We start from the raw sequence: 16736 nt of genomic DNA on the forward strand, positions 1-16736 counted from the left end.
GACAAATCTCAGAAGTTGATGAATCTCTGGGATTCGTGATGTCAACGATCGAGATCGGTGCACGGCCCGAGCGTATGTATCCGTATGTACATATCTTATTCAGCGCTCACTGGTTTGCCGAAAGAGTCCGATACAGATTAGGTACGGAGCACAGAGCTACACATGGCTTCACACCGACCGTGTCACCGTTTTTCCGTCCTCTCTTCACCCGAGCGGAACTGAAAGGTTCGGAAACGCAAGGTTACAAACAAAGACTGCGAAGGCGTGTTGCTTTTGGTATCATTTCTGTGTCTGGGAAGTCCCACACCCATTGTGCATGTAAATGGATGCACCCTGCACTGACGGCCGCCTCACTTTTAGATCTTGTCGCACTGGCCTGCTAACGACGTCAGTCAATACATAGAAGGTCGCCTTGAGTCAGACGGACACCCACAAGCCAAAGCTCTCAGACGACTATAAATAATGTTCTAGATTCCGTCCTTGTCTCGGGCTTTCCCCCCCCCCAGACACTCACCTGCCACCTGCCCCGGCCTGCAAACCCCCAAATGCTAGTACCTTTCTTCACCCCTGAGTCTTACATACTAGTTACTTCCAACCAACAAGCAAGCCCACGCACCGAAATGGCCCCCGGAGCTTCTTCAGTCCCATCTGACCGCCTGCGGGCTCAGATTCTTGGTGAGTGGTCCGCTGACTGCAGGCTCTACATGGCGCCAGCCACTAACATCGCTCACCGCTTCCCAGAGAACTGCGCGTTCTTCAGCGAGCTGTACGCTCGGTTTTGGCTCATCGTCTCCAAGGAGCCCCTGGGTGACTTCAAGGCCATTGTGGTGAAGACCGTGGACGGCAACCGAGAAGCTGTCCTGTCGGAGAAGGCGCCGTCTTATCAGGACGCTCTGGAAGCTTTGTTTGTCAGGTCCGCCGAGGCGGTGCAGAACTACATTGCCACCAACGGATTCGCCTGCGTGTCCAACATTGGAAAGCAGACACCCAAGCACACCGGCGGCCATGGTGGCGGCGACGAGAGCGACACGGACTCCTCGTCCACCGTCAATTTGAGCGAGTGCGAGTCGCTGTCAGATGACGAGACCGTCTCGGTCACTTCAGTTGGCCGGTTGAAGAAACGCCGCGGGCGCAAGGCGGACAAGTCAGCCAAGACGGCGAGCTCGACGAAGGCCAAGCCGAGGCAGCCACGGTCGAGAGCTCGTTCGCCCTCTGTCCTAACAGACCGCGCGCGTTCTCGCTCGAGCAGCTCTAGCTCGTCCGGTGACGAGCTCCACTACGGCCCACCGACCTTACCCTCAGCTTGTGCTCCCCACGGAGGCGCTGGCTGCCGCACGTGGCCACTGCGGGCAGTCCCCACGACTCCCTGGCCGCTCCCCAAGGCTTCCTCGGCTTTCACGGCAGGCCATCCGCCGCCGCCGCCGCCCCCACCACCACAACCCGCGTCTGCAGGCGGGAACCAAAGCTCTGGCTCAGGGACGGCGCCCGCTCGCCCACCCCCACCATCGTTTATGGGCCTCAAGCCTCCCGTCGGCCAGCCTACCAGTGTCACTCCGCTTCGCGACGTGATCCTCGAAATCCGCTGGCGCGGCCACGGCGAGCGCCGCGTGCTCCACCAGATGCCGCAGCTCTCGCTGGCCCGCATACGGGACGCCGCCCTGACAGAGGTCAGGCGCCAGCCGAGCACCTGGCTCAACGCGCCCGGGTTAACCTCGCCTCATGTCGGCAACTTTTCGCTGACTCGGAGGCTGAGGGCAACCGTCAAGGACATGGTCCTGGACGGGGTGGAGTACGGCCTGACCGGGTGGGCTGGGGACGACCTGACTCGATTGATAGGCCTCCTGCGTCCCACTCGTGATGGTCCGGGCAGTGGAGGAGGTCTGCCAAAGTTCGAGGTTGAGGTGTGGGAGGACAATAGCAACACTTCGGCCCACGGTGAGTGGGCCGCGGCACTTGAGCAGCTCCGTGACCCGATTCAACCACCTGCTCCTCCTCCGGTTCCCTGGGCGGCCGGGGGACGGGGCCCCTCTGCGCAGAGGCCGATGCAGCCGCCCCACATTGTGAAGGTTGATGGCTGCTACCCTCACAACCAGGTTGACCATTGCTAGCCACCCCAACCACCGATTGAGCTACCACTGGGTGGTCTCGTGGACGACACGGGAACACGCCAAAGATGAATGGATCAGCCGCAGATCGCTGAGGCTTGACACAACAAATGAGGCTTGAGTGGCGTCACCCCGGCGATCATCGCGTTTGCTGCTGCAGTGTTGTCACACTCGGGCGGCAAACCACACAAAAAACACAAAAACCGATCTCAGAGCCTAAGGATAGTACCGCTGAGGGTGGAAGGGGCGGTTGATGGTAACCACACCATCAGCTTCCCATGTCGAGAGAGGCATAGGGGCTCAACCACGCTGGCTGGGTGCTCTTATGGCAACTTGGATCAGCGAGGAAAAACACATCTGTCTGAGTTGAACACTTTCCATCATATTCGGTTACGATTTCTCTCTTTTCCTTTTACTCTTGAATATTATGCTGCCCATTTGTACCCCATCCGCTGACTACCCTCCTACCTTACACAACAAGGTTGAATTCATCCTTTACCCCCAGCACCCCCGAGCCTTGTCACTTCATGTTTGTGCTTGCTCTTTGTTTCAACTTTTTTTTTTTTTTTTTTTTTTTTTTTTTTTTTTTTTTTTTGGTGATGGAGTCAGTGATACAGGGTGACTATGCCGCAACAAGGGAGCGAGATCTCAACCCTCGTCGAAAAGCAAAACTGGGAGGGAAGGAAGGAAAACAAAGAATGGATCCACGGAACAGATAGATTTTACCAGATTATCCCCGATGCCAACTGAAATCGTGTATAGCATTTGCCATCGAATAGGGTATGTGTCCCACCCCGTGCTTGCCCAGCTCTGGCGACTTCTTCCTGTTGCCCCCCCATCGCGGTGTTGGACACGGCCCACATGCCGAAGTCTTGTCTGGTACTGCTTCCACCCCTTAGTCCGATCCGACTTGGTTGCATTATGGTGCCACGGAATAGTCAATGGTTGGATCAGAGGTAGGAATCTGACCCCATGCTCGCCTCATCTCTTCCTGTTCTTCTTTCCAGAAGGAGCCATGCCGTGGTCCCGTGCCTCTATGATCTTCTCATTATGAGCTTAGCGACCACATGTTTTCATTAAGCGTCTGGGACACCACGTCCAAGTAAACAGGACCGACCTCACTATCCAAACTCAGATAATAACAATGTATGTCAACATCACATTTGTCTTCTAACAAATGCTCTGTTATCGCTTACACCCACGTGGGTCACCAGCCCCTCGTTACCGGCGAGGAGATATGAGCTTCCGCGGAGGGCGTCGCCCCCGAAGCTGTATATCCCGCGCAAAACTGAACAGAAGCCCCTGAGCTGAATCACAATAGCCGGGCGTTGACGGGTAATGCATCCATCCCGTTTCCCGGGGCCAACACCGTGTGCCTGCTTTTTCGGACGAGAAAAACGTGCTGTAGCCAAGCTCACACCATGCGTGCCACATACGTAAGCCCCCGACAACAATCTCATTGCCTTACCTATCAACGTTATCGCCTCGACGGGATGATGTGGGAAAACAAACTTCATACAGTCAGGACACTCACACCTTCCAAACACTCGCCTTATTTGCCCACAAAACCTGTCTCATATGCGTGGTCTAACATCTTGCCTGCCTAGTTTCGGGTCAAGTAACCGATAAGAAATGGAGTCGACGTTCCAAGGATGGATCAGTTTGCAACTGTCATGGGATTGGCTCACTCAAAACCGTGCCGACTTGCATGCCGTCCCATGCATACCGCCGTCGATCAAGCGACGTGAGGTGTCAAAAAATGAGCCAGCCCGCCGGTTTCCGCAGATGAAAACAACTCGCCTCGAGTTGAAGTACCGAAACGGACTATACGTAAAGGGTGCATTGCGTTTATCTATTATTCCCGTCTTGTCTGTTATTAAGGACCTATCATCATCAACTATTTGGGGCCTTGGCGATAACCACATCCCGGGAAGTGACCTGGAGAAGATTAAACACGGGCTCTTTGGCCTCGGACAAGCTAAGTGAGCTCCTTGGACCATAAAACTCCTTTACCTCGCTCCTAGATTTCCCGGCTGGGCTTTTCAGCCACTGCATTGTTGGCAGGCGGAAGAGGACTTACACATATGTACTTATGCCCATATGTGAATACTTGTATGTACAGTACACACACCGTGACGCCGGTCGCCACGAATAGAAAACATGGCAAGCCACTGCGCAACAATGCGCACGGGAAACCTGCACTGCACCACAGCATGCCAATATGGAAGAAGTGCCGAACCTCGAAAAGGCTCCTTTGACCCGATCTCCCCTGAACTCTCGTTGGATCATTTTTGGTGTACCTTGAGTACTTCGTACCTACCTGTGCATGCTGCAAGCTGTCAGTCACATAATGTACGGTAGTTTGGGTCTGTTGTGGTTTCCAAACATGGAAGGTCAGGCTGCATATCATCTCTTGCGTGAGGCTGTCTAGTCTGGAGTGGTGAGACATGGTCTCGTTCATTCGTTCATCATGGTCACCTCATCTCCCTCCTCTTGGCAACATGAAATACACAACTTTGTGCAGAAGATTGGAATTGGAATCCTAGGCAGTGACTGCCTACCCTTACCACAAGTCCGCTGTGGTGTATTGTATATTGTACATCCACATTGCAACGTCACAATGCTACATGAGAAAAGCCCGGCACTGAAAGTGCTGTATGTACAAACTGGACATGCAATCCATGGTCGGTGAAGACGTGCGTGGATGTTGTGAGAGGGTGAGATGGGGGCATGAATGATGACTATGTGCTTGAGCCGTCGCTGACACAACAACCACGAGTGAGCTTCACTATCCCTGGGATATACTCACACAAGGCCTGTATTAAGTGTGACGGAATGGAGTCTCGGCTCACTCTCCTAAAATTTTCAAGCTCTGTTCACTCAACTGCAACTTCACCCACAGTTCATCTTCACATAAAGTCACCTGACTGATCAAACCGGGTCGAGAATTAATGTGTGACCACTCACTGAACCTCTACGAAATTTGTATGGAACAGCAGACATGTTCACAGATCCATGGCAGACACAATTTTCACCAGACCAAGATCAAAAGTGATGGTGCCTAGATTCCCACAGACCCAACCTGAAGGTGTACAGTCCAGGTACCTAGTTATAGCTAGTTCAAAGCACCATGATGGCATCACCTCAACCACAAGTAATCCGATATATCCATCCCTCAGCAACAGACTTCTCTCTCCAACCGACCGGTCAAGCCAAGCCAAGCCGGATCTGCTGCCGCCAAGTTCCTTGTGTGTCTTAGGCCTGCTTATACAGAGGAGACAGATCAACAGACAGACAGGTAGATAGATATAGCCCCAAAACCCTCACTTTGCCTCTCAGACCTCGGATCTATCATGCTTCGCCCATCGCCCAACCGCAACGCCGCCCGGATGTGCCTCGATAATCAACATGCCGCTTCGAGAAGCAACGAAGGCAACACCACAAAGTCAAAAATGTCTAGCCTCTTGATTACGACCACGTCCTTTGCTGTAGGGGCTCGCACTGCCTTGCCTCCCCGTCCGGTAGTCTAATAGATCCCTTGTGTCCTGTACTGGAAGGTATCGTAACTATTTTCCACCCCGCGTCAGCATCATTTCACACAAAACCTAAATACGTAGTTGATTGAGAGAGTGTGTGTGTGTGAGAGAGAGAGAGACGGAAAATAGAAAGCACTCACAGCCGTGTATAATAACTGCCCAACGACTTGCCAATCAGGTCTGTCTCGACGAACTGCTCGGCCTCGTCGGCGCTAAGCTGGAGCTGGAACCGCTGTCTCAGCGCGGTCGTGACCTGCGTGACGCCGGCCCCGAAGCACGGCATTTTGGACTCGCGGCCCATCATGGCCACCAGGTCGATGATATTGTCTGCTGAGCGACGGAGTGCTATTCGTCCCAGGGCATCAGTTGTCAGGAAATGGATTTTTAGGTAGAAGGAATAGATAGGTAGGGTAGATAAGATTGGGGGGGTAAGAGGAAAGAGACATACCCTGAAAAGCCTGTTTGCAAAGCTTCTTATAGTCCTCAAAATCCTGCGACGCCACGCCCCCCAGCACATCCACATATTCGTAGGTAAGCTTGAACGGCGCCGCCTCAAACCCAACAGAACCGGGCGAGTTGGACAGCATGAACCCGAAGTCAATGTGGATGATGTGGCCTTCGTTGTCAATGAGCACGTTCCCATTGTGCCGGTCCTTGAGCTGCAGGACATACGAGATGACGCTGTACGCAGCAAGTGACCGCTTGAAGGCGTCGACGCCCGCCCTGTAGGCCTCGCCCTCGGGGCGGCCAAAGGCCTTGAGAAAGTGGTCCTTGAGGGTGGCGATCCTGCGGCGGGGGTTCTGCCCGGACTCGATGGACGCGAGCGTCAGGCTCCGCTTGATGGAGTGCAGCGACACGCCGTTGGCGATGGTCTCGATCAGGCCCGACGACTCGCCCGTCACGAGGATGCGCATGAGCTTGACCCACACGGGCACGCCCGCGTCGACCCAGATCTTGTGGCACACACGGATGAGCTGGCAGGCGAAGGCTTCCTGCCGCAGGTCGGAGCCCGTCTTTACGATGACGCTCACGAGGTCCCAGTTCTTCATCCAGCCGTACGGCGAGGACTTGCGGATCCGCTCCTTCTTCGTCTCCCAGGCCTCGCCGAAGACGGCTGCGCTCGGGTCGTCGCGGTCACCCTTCCGCTGTAGGCCGCCCGTCTTGATATCGTTCTCCATCCTGTCAATCCCCGCGTTCGCGTTAAGATTGGGCTCGACGGTGGCTGCGTCATCGGCGCCGCTGCCTTCCGCTCCGTTGGCTCCGTTCGCCGTTGTGGAAGCCGCGGTTGCCTGTGCCCTGGCGATGATCGTGTCAAATGTTGGCCCCTGTCCGTCGTCAAGGTCGAAGCTCTGCTCCTCTAGAGATTGCATGCTCGCGATGATCCTGGCCCTGATCGCTGCTACCTCCTGGCGGGGCCGCTTGCCGCTGGTCGCATCCAGCTGCGCCAGCATCTGCGAGGCCGTCCGCATGTGTACCGCGAGTGCTGAAAAGTCTGGCTGGTCAACGGAGTTGTGGCGCGGGTTGTTGAGCGTCATCCTCCTCCTGGCAAGAGGGCTGATCGACTCGGAGGAGCCGCCAGAGCTCCGGGGCGTGACCTTGTCTGACGCAGCTGGTGCGGGTGTGGTGGTGCCGGACAGTTGCAGAGACTGGCTCGATTGTGGCAGTTTCGGCACGAATACATCATCATCCGACGGCTTGAGCATTGGCGAGTTTCCTAGGTCGCCGGACGCGGGCTCAAAGACGCTATCAAGGACGGGCTCTGGTGCTCGAGAAGCGGGTTGTATGCTTGGTCCATCAGTCAAGTCGAATATCCGCTTGCGGGTCCCTTGTTCTGCCAGCAAAGTCGTGAGCAGCCTTTGGTTGTCCTGCGAGTCAGGATCAAAGCAGAAATCATCGCGGAGGATCTCGACCATGAGTAGATACGGCACCTTCTCGGCACTGTTCAGAACCGTGGCCTCAGCCGGGTTGAGCCGGACGATCCTGTGATGACGGCTCTTGGCCGGGGAACCATCCACCAGGTCAGGGGGACAGATAACCGGGATGTCCACCTCGGCTGGTAAGTCCCGGGCGATGAGAGCCAGTTCCGCACGCAACGCGCTCAGCCGAGCCGGTTTTGGCACCACCACGAGGCGGTTCGAGATGTCCTGTAGCGCTTGCAGGAAGGCAGTTTGACACCGGAAGTAGTTCTGCCTGAGCAGGCGCGTCTTTTGCACATTGGTCATGTCGGCTTGGTTGACTAGCGTCTTTACGCCGTGCGAGTTTCTCCTCGGCGTGGTTTTCGGGGGCTGTAAGCCGGCTGATACCGGTGTGGTTGGCCGCGTGACGAGACGGGGCCTGGAGTCCGGAAGAGGTAGCGAAGCCGAGCTGAGTCGCGCATCGAGAGCCAGACTCTCAAGGGTGGTGGTCGCACTCTCTCTGTCCTCATGCTCCCGTGGTGTGGCCTCTACCACTGAAGATCTTGAAGAGGGTCTGGCTCCTTTGGCTGCTGATCTTCCCACCGTTTTCCCAGATGACTTACGCGGGCTCGTCTGCCCCGGAGCCTTGATGTCCTGGGCACTGACGCTGCGCCCGTCTTTTGCTCGCTTCGACCGGGTGGTCCCAGCAGTAACTGTGTGCGCCCGGGCCGGCACCGTCTTATTAGCAACAACGGCTGGCTCGGATATCGTCTCGACAATGGGGCGCGGTTTCCGGGCTTGCGCGACGGCAAGAGGGCCAGCCCAGTGCGGCAACATGGGACAAGCTATGCTCGCGAGAACGAAGCTGCCCAGGACCGTCACCGGCAGGACATTCTCGGTGATCTTCTCGTTCCGTGCGCTCTCAGAGACCCCAAACACAATGTGCTGCACCTTGTTGTAGACCCTGCGACAGGTCTTGAAGGCATCCGTCTGTGGATTTGACGAGAGATCGTGCAGATAGGTTTGAAACAGCCAGAATGTCTGCGGGAAAACAGCATCATTAGTCGTCCAGCCTCGCCCTCAAGGTGGCGCCAGGGGTAGAGAGGGAGGTTGTCGAACCAGAAGTGCCGCAGTGACCGACTCTTCGCACAGATCCAGCAAAAACTCTTCCAAGGCCATCGACTCATTGTCGACGCTTATTATAAGGTGGCATAGTTGCGGGAGGAAGAACTCGATGTCCTCGTAAGGGAACTGGCGAAGCTTGCTACACAGCACATAGTGGATGCCGATGTGGTCGGCATAGCGACTGCAACGGGGGCGGGTGGAAAATGTCAGCGGAATGCGCTAGGGAAGCTGCCAGACCGACGGGCACACGCACGAGAGATACGACACCGAGAGGAAGGGATTCTGGTTGAAGACATCGCTCTCGAGGAACCGCTTCAGCAAGTCCCAAGACATTTGTTGCGGTCGCGTCTGGGGGTGGGGGCGGCTGGACTCGGGGGGGCGCGGAGGGAGAGATCAGACAGTGGGGGGGAGGTAGCTCATGGATGCTCTCTGGTGGTGCTGATCATTGACAACTCGGCGTAGACTTTGGGGACTCGGGTCGCGCGCAAGGGCTGCAGCATGGCTGCCTTCGGCCGTCCGTTAATGAGTGTGACTGTCGTCGAGCGGTCTCGACACGTTGGAAGCCGGAATCGAGGTGTGCAGATGGATTGCGAGCTGTCGATTGCAGGAACCGTTGAGGACAACTGAGCCAAAGCTCCATTTGGCCATTCACGGGGGCTCGCTCCGCTGTCCTCCGCGCTCCTTACTGTCTATGGCGCCCCACACCTGCCGAATTGTCCGGCTCGGCACCCCGACCCTGAGGCCATCTCCTAACCATATGAATGGATGGATTTCGTTCATGATCATGCGCCCGATTGAATGACATGTCGCGCAGCACTTAACCGGTTAACAAGCATCCACGATTTCCTGCGACGATATGTTTTTGAAGATATCTTTTTGTAGCCCTCCGCCTAAAACAGCGGGGGAAGCCGTTGAACCGGCCCAGTGGTCCACTAAGCTGAAGCCACATTCAGGGGTTCCATGATCCCGAATTCAGGGGTAACGTTTTTGGACAATGAAAAAGCAGTCTTGTTTTCTGCTACAAAAAACTCCCCAGACTCCGAGTCCATGTTGGATATCACTCATGAAACCGCAAATTGTTTATATCAGCCAAAACCTTTCTTAAGCCTCAGCCCATTACCAAACAGACTGCTTCCTTTGCCGGTTCCACTGTCCCTGCCTCTTGCGCTTCTTGGGTTTAACCCTCTGCGACGTCCAATTAGTCAGCACGCATACCGGAGAACAAGGCTCGTAAGAAGCCGGCTCACCTTGTACTTCACCCTCTCGCTTCCATCAGGCATCTGAACGATCTCGTGCTGGATATGGTAGCCGAACGCGGGCAGCACCTTGGCCCAAACCAGCCAGTACCCTGTGCCAACGGCCAGCAGGCTGGTGCCGAAAGTCGGCATCACATAGAACGGCACTTGGTCGAGGAGACCGTTCTTGATGAAGGACGCCGCCTGCACAAACAGCAGGGACACAATCCAGAAGATGGTCAGAAGGGGCGAGCTGCGGAAGGTCGTCCGCTGCTCCGCCCACCGTTCTGAGGGGGAGAAGTTGAGGTAGACGAGGCCGGCGGCGAGCAATACTGCGGGTCTACGTAAGCATGCGGGAGAAGAGGGCCGGCAAGGGGAGAGAACAGCAAACAACACTCACCCTTGATCCAGTTGCCGCTGTACACGAAGACGTTTGTGACGAAAGTGTAGACATCCGGTGTTTGAGATCCCAAGATCAAAGCACTGGTAATGATCCAGTGCAGGAAGATTGCCCCGGTGGGCGCGTTGAAGGGCCAGTCGCTGGCCCAGAACCGAGACCACGGCAGCACGCCTTCCTTGGCGAGCTCCTGCTTCACTCGCGGCATAGCAAAGGACTGCGCAAAGACATTGCCCAGCGCCGAGAGGGCGATGAACAGCGGCAAGACATTTTTGACGAAGGCACTCTCGCCCCACACATTCTCAAAGAACTTAGCCGCGACGACGACGTGCGAATCGGCGATTTCGCTCTTGGACATAGCGGCGAACTGGACTGCCGTCAGTACGGTTCGCAAGCAGCCGTCGTTGGCTCTCTCACATATGATATGTTGGCCAACAGATAGAGCAACGTCACGACCGAAACTGCAATCGGCGCCGCCCTCCGCAACGTCTTTGGCGCGTTCCGGACTTCCGTCAGGACCTGGGACTCCGTCAGCATGTGATCAATGATTCGCCGGTTTCCTCTCCCATGGGTAAGGATGCTAGCAACCCACATAGTTCGCATTCTCCCACCCGCTGTATGCGTACAGCACTTGCAGCAAAGCAAGCGCGTACCCGCCAGCTGCCCCCGCGGAGTCACTGCCGTCAGGCCTGATCCAGCCCGGACCGTGGAAACTCGAAAAGTTACTAGGGTTGGGCCTGGGTGCTGCCGTCCTGCCGGCAAGTGCGGCAAACCCGGTGCAGACGACGAGAGTGAGTAGGATTAGCTTGAAGGAGCCGAGTCCATTGCTCAGCCAGATGCCCCAGCGCGGTGCGAAAGCGTGGATGAGGCAGACCACTGGGAGAATGTGAGCTTTGAAGTCTCATCCAGGGACAATGATGGCCAGACCGACCTGTGATGGCCGCAATGGCGATGCCCCTGTTAAGCCAAGATCCGTCTCGAGGGTCTCCCGTTGCGGCGCGCAGCAGATAGCTGCTGAAGCCAATGCTATTGCCGGTCGAGATGGCAAACAGCACAAATTGCACTGGACAAGAGTTAAGTGATGGGGAGCCGTAGAGGGACGGGGGGCACGAACCTGCAAAAATGCATGTGGCCAAATACCTTGGCCTTTGATACACTCGTTCTAGCTGTGAACGAAAGACGTAGCGTGTTAAATAAACGTGCTGCAGGCATAGCGAAGGTCAAGCATGACTTACATAAACCTTTTCGCCCCCAGAACGCGGCAACGCAGTTCCATACTCGAGGTAGACGAACAATCTAATAAACGTCAGCGCCGACGCGGGACCGAGGTAACTGTCGAAGTTCATACCCGCTTCACCAAGATTGAGTCAGCCAGAAGGTTCCACACGCAGCGCAGAGGGTGAGAAGCTCACCAAAATGTCATGAAGCCGCCCAACACCCAGAAGAGCAACGTCCCCCCGACGCTGTTGAGGGAGTATATGATGGCCGAGGGACTGGAATATATCGCCCCGCCTACCACGCGGTTGATGATGAGGAACGCCGTCGACCAAGTCCCTAGTTTCCTGTCTGCACGTCCATCATTGTGTTAGGATACTCGACATTGCCATCGTTTCCTTCCGGGTGAAGACAAGGAAACCAGACGAACCCTCGGGATAAACAAAGTCGTGGTAGCCATCCGACTCGTCGTCCTCAACAGGTGTTGCTCGGAGCCCATTGCTGTAAACAGTCCCGACATGCTCGTCGGTCACCTGGACTTCCGGGTCCCTGTCGGCCACGGGCTGCTCGAATATTTCGGGTTCTTGCATGCCGACTCTCTGATCGGGACGTCGCCGAGCCTCTCCCCAACCAATTCACAATAGATTTCCCTTGAAATGGGAGCCTGCGTGGAGCCCTTTCTTGTCCGGCTTTGATACCCGTGCTGGAACTTCCAACCAGCAGGATGCGGAACACGACGGAGCAGTCGACCTCCGACGCGTCTTCCACCGCCGTACAAGAAGAACCCAACCCTTGCTGTGGTCGTAGTTCAGTCCTGTTAACTACCTCCTATAGACCATTGTCCACCCTGGGGAGGGGGGCGCGAGGCTCTGGAAACGCCTCGGTCCCAGACACCGCTGGACAAGGCTGAGGTGGGCCGACCCCGAGTCGGAGAGCTCGTTCAGCAGAAGAAGATGGGTTCTGGAACTAAAACAAGGCGGGTGGATTGGCGTCTTCTGGTCCCTTAGACAGATAACTAATAAGGTAGGTAACCAACAAGGTCGTATCAAAAAGCGCAGTTCGAACTGAGACAATCAGTCCCCAGTCAGACGAGGCAGAAAGCAGAGCCTCATCTTCCGCGAGACAGCCAAAGTCCCAATCCGGGAAGCACCAACAACAAGGGTATCGGCGTCCGCCGAGCCCCAAGCTTCCACAACCCCCTGCCCTGTCACCGCCATCCTTTTTCTGCAATCTTGCATCCAATCCGCGAGACAGAAAACCGAGCCCAGGCCCCAGGGACAGTTTGCGGAGTCGGCCAGATTGGACACCCCACCTGGCGGGCTGCAAGAGATGAGGTGAGTGGCTGCAGGGCAAAAGCGAGCGATAAGCGGGTGACGCCGACGGCGGGGCCAATCCTTCTTACCCCAGAGAATGGTAAGATAGGAAACATACGGGTGGGTCGGGTCATCAACAGGCCGGAAGGTGTGGTATTTAATATCGCGAGGGCTGGAACAATGCATCGGGAAAGATTTAATTGTCACCGTTTCCGTCTCTCCCTCCATTCCCACAACATGAACTGTTCTGGCTTCGGATTGCCATCTCTGACGGCGACGATTTGACTTTGGCAGGCAAAGAGAGCCCCCGTCACTTTAGGGTTCGGATGATGTGGATCCCATCAAGGAACGAACTGCCAAGACCTTCCATGTTCTTCCCCACAGCATTTCTTGCCTACGGTGGATGCCCATTGCCCAATGCCACTCGCTCATTCTGCTCGCGTGCCTCCTTGCTCGGCTGGGACGGTCCACCCCCTCCAACCGCGGATAACATCGCATTTCAGCTCGCGGCCGAGCTGAGAAACAGTGCTCTAAGCCGGGCCTACCCAAGTAAGGTACCTACGGTACACAGTAGGTAGATGTACAGGATATGAGTTCAAGGACAGACTGCCGGGTTTGGAGGCTTACTGACGCGGCTCGCACGCCACCTCATGCAGAGGGACCTGCAGGCATTCAATATTCCACGCCAGCTAAGCTGACTGCCCCTCAGCTCGTCCAGAGTACCTACACAGTAATCGCCTCGCCTGTCTTCGGTATCACTGGAGAAGCGAACCAGAAAAGCTGACTCTCTGTATCTCAGCGGTGATTATTTTGTAAGTGGTAACAGTAAAAAACGCCAACAGCCTGTCCATCTATCCAGAGGCAAAAAGTGTCGCGTACATTAGTGGTATCGTGGCACATCAGTGTCCATAGTACAGGAGAGAAAATCAGACCCCCGATCACATGAAAACGCCCCGTGCCTGACGCCCCGTAAACACAGCGGACTCCATGTCCACCTGGATGTGGTTCAGCCGTGCGCGTTGGAGTCTGCGCTCCCTCATCACTTCGTCCCATTTACGGATGAAGTTGTCCTGGCCTGCAGGTAGGTGGTCAGTATGTGTAAGGTATGAAGGAAGACCTGCCCGGTCCGCGAACGTGTGACGTACTTGGTGAGTTCTCAAACTCAATCTCAAACGTCTTGTACGAGTCATAATCGGATCCGACGTCTACATCGACCGCCCTGCCGTGGATATCGAGGCCTGCCGGTTCGGAGCCACATTTCGGTTCTAAGTGTGCTGTTTAAGCAGACAGTCAGTATGCTTCCCTGGGACAAGAGCTACTGGTAGTCATGTTTTCATAACCCTACCTTTGACCCACGGCCACCGTGACCCTTTTCTTGAAAAGGGCAGCGGGCCCTTCCTCGGCTTCAACTTCACCACTGTTTGTCCTTCGGCCTTGATCTCCAGATCATCCGTAACTGTGTCTAGGTTAGCAATTACTGTACTCAACTCCTGTCACGGGTAGGCTAAACACCGTACTGAAAGCGGTAATAAACTCTCCTGTTCGGCCCAGATACAACATCAACCTCGAGGAGCTCGCGACAAGCCTTTCCCTTAGCGGGCCTGATAGTGTGGTGCCGGCGGTAACGAATGAGGCCACGTCTGATTGGGCACTCCTCCGCCCTTCGAGTTCATGCCAGATTTGCAGTCTAGCGCTGGAGTACTGTGTGCTCGACCGACTGTTTGCTCTGCTGAGCGTCACCATCCGGACGCTACCAATGTCCAGAACGACCTTCTCGCCTGTGAGCTTCGCTTGGAAGTCAAAGAGTGCTGTTTACTTTTAGTTAGTGCCTAGATGCCTGCCTCGGTGATCGATCGGGTAGCATACCCTTCAGGCTAGAGAACTGGTAGATGCCACTTGGCCTGCAGTTTCCCTGCGAAGCCTGCATGTAGCCATTCCCCTTGTCGCTCTCCTTATCGCGGATGTACACGACGTTGGATAGCCGCTGGTCGTAGGCGTAGGCGGGGACAAGCTGCGCATTGCTTGCTTTCACTACATCGGGATTTGTTAGCAACCCTGCTGTCAGGGGCGAACTGTGTGAAAAGGAGGACCCACTCCAATACGTTTCAGACTCGCGATCTACTCTGCAATAGAATCTGAGATCGTTGGTAAGGGTGTTTCGAAACACTTTCAGCAGGCTGTCCCGGAAGACTGGTGCTGTCAGAGTTTGGGCGCTCTTGACTGGTCTAAGTGGAATTAGTGGAACGTTCTGTCACATCCCCGTTCCTGAAAGATGGCTCACCCGTCAAACACGAGAACCTCGCCCGGTAAGACATTATCCCGGCCCGTACTTGCACCGTCACTGAAAGTCGAGGCCGCAGGATCATGCACAACTACAGGCGTCAGAGTATCGATTTCGTTCGTAGCAACCTGAACCTGGAGATAGCTCGGTTGCTGTCCCATAAAAGCGGGCGGCGCTGATACTGAGGCATGAAGCGGCGGGTAATGGTGCCCACTCCCGGTTCCTTGCCCGTCCCACACCTCCCTGCTGGGCGAAGCTGGTGACAGCGTCGGCGTAGGATCGGCGTCAGTGTAGGAAAACGTGATTGGTGTAGAATCTTCCATCAGTGACGGAAGCCCGGTAACCGCCACTGCCATCTGCCGCGAGCTCTGGAGGTGAGCATAGGTTTGCGCCGTGTATTTCGCGTAGTTGACATTCGTCCAATACTGTGGTGCGGCACCTGGGCTGGCGTAGTCGTAGTCCACCCCGTCCGACGCATAATCTGGTGGAGGCGGTGGCGGTGGTTGTCGGTGTTGTGGTTGTTCTTGTATGTAGTCTGTTGTTGGGGATGTTGACAGGCCGTCGGGACTCGCCGGACTCATTAGCATCCTTGGACCAACATCGGGATCCGTCAGGGTCTCGGCGGCCTGCACCCCTCCGTCCGACTCTCCATATAGTGGCGTTGCGCCGAAGCGATCGATGCTGAGGCGCGCCATCATACTCGTGACTTCGTGGGCAGCGGCAGTGGGCGCCGGAGCCGGGACGGTGGTCCCAGCATACTCCGGTTGGGCCGGATGTGCGCCGGGGGAATATGAGCTCGCACTTGACGGACCTCTTCCCCAGCCTACGGCATTATAGGAAGGGTTCTCGTATGATCGCGATGTCGGGAAGTAGGATGGTGGGCTAGTAACGGGAGTTGCTGAGGTTGGCACGCGACCATAGGCTGGAGCGGGATCTGAGACGCTTTCAAAGCGATAGCGGCGGCCGTTGGACGTCACAAAAATGCTCCGGTCGGCGAGCTGGGTCGTCGCATCAAGAGTGGCAGGATCGAAGCCGCTTTTGAAGAGGTCGGAGAAGGGGATGGTTGCTTCGTCGTCGACGGGCGGAAGGCTGGGAGCCGGGAAACGACCCTGGGCTGGCATTATGGACCTCGCCGCACAAACCCATCACCGGCCATGACGCTATCGTTCTGGCACGGAGATTGAGGGGATTGACACCTCACATGTGTGCCTCTCCGCACCTCTCCGCCTGAACATAAGTTATTGTTGGTCGGGAGGGTCGCACGGGGATAGACCTGGAAAATAGATAACCTGGAAGAGACAGGGGGAGTGCGGCGCTGAGGGGTGGGCAACCGAAAAATAGCCTGGCTTGGGGACGGTTAGGCTACCCTTAGCTTCCTTCCTTGCCCGGGGCAGCGCTGGGCCGCTGGGGAAATGCCGCCGTCCATCTATCCAGGGCAGCTGCCCGCCCGACCTTTCAATGCCCAGCGCTGGGGCTCCCCGACTTCTAGGTAGTAGGGCCCGTCAGATTAAGCCGCATCTTTAGTCGGCTAGGTATCTGGCAACCATTTCCCTTTGGCGCTATTCGCGGTGCTGGACGATAAGGTTGACCGCATTTCGACCCTCTTGCTAAGGCACCTCCCACCCTAGATAGTG

At 56.0% G+C, this 16736-nt stretch overlaps 4 protein-coding genes across 4 annotated transcripts; 1 reads left to right on the top strand and 3 right to left on the bottom strand.

Moving 5' to 3' along the window:
• Positions 1–620: 620 nt before the first annotated feature.
• Positions 621–2108, top strand: B0T15DRAFT_496998 (uncharacterized protein; the record flags this gene model as incomplete). Its single annotated transcript, XM_062867233.1, has 2 exons — positions 621–675; positions 742–2108. 2 exons carry the CDS (start codon positions 621–623, stop codon positions 2106–2108), a joined length of 1422 nt encoding a protein of 473 aa, XP_062718319.1.
• A 3523-nt stretch (positions 2109–5631) lies between these two features.
• Positions 5632–8994, bottom strand: B0T15DRAFT_403678 (kinase-like domain-containing protein; the record flags this gene model as incomplete). Its single annotated transcript, XM_062865222.1, has 5 exons — positions 5632–5671; positions 5782–5986; positions 6090–8577; positions 8656–8842; positions 8915–8994. 5 exons carry the CDS (start codon positions 8992–8994, stop codon positions 5632–5634), a joined length of 3000 nt encoding a protein of 999 aa, XP_062718320.1.
• Positions 8995–9460: 466 nt separating this feature from the next.
• B0T15DRAFT_562401 (amino acid permease-domain-containing protein) lies at positions 9461–12446 on the bottom strand. Its single transcript, XM_062870575.1, has 10 exons — positions 11939–12446; positions 11730–11859; positions 11529–11589; positions 11408–11459; positions 11225–11356; positions 10886–11169; positions 10711–10812; positions 10297–10660; positions 9909–10228; positions 9461–9846 (listed from the first exon to the last, which is right to left on the bottom strand). Exons 1-10 carry the CDS (start codon positions 12096–12098, stop codon positions 9778–9780), a joined length of 1674 nt encoding a protein of 557 aa, XP_062718321.1. The 5' UTR covers positions 12099–12446; the 3' UTR covers positions 9461–9777.
• Positions 12447–14080: 1634 nt separating this feature from the next.
• B0T15DRAFT_309135 (uncharacterized protein) lies at positions 14081–16405 on the bottom strand. The gene is made up of 5 exons (XM_062863900.1): positions 15103–16405; positions 14916–15046; positions 14688–14852; positions 14167–14629; positions 14081–14095 (listed from the first exon to the last, which is right to left on the bottom strand). The coding sequence occupies exons 1-4, from the start codon at positions 16221–16223 to the stop codon at positions 14289–14291; spliced, it is 1758 nt and encodes a 585-aa protein (XP_062718322.1). The 5' UTR covers positions 16224–16405; the 3' UTR covers positions 14081–14095; positions 14167–14288.
• Between the last annotated feature and the right edge of the window lie 331 nt (positions 16406–16736).

Source organism: Chaetomium strumarium (genome assembly GCF_033439665.1).
Source record: "Chaetomium strumarium strain CBS 333.67 chromosome Unknown B0T15scaffold_7, whole genome shotgun sequence".
Classification (NCBI taxonomy): Eukaryota; Fungi; Ascomycota; class Sordariomycetes; order Sordariales; family Chaetomiaceae; genus Chaetomium; species Chaetomium strumarium.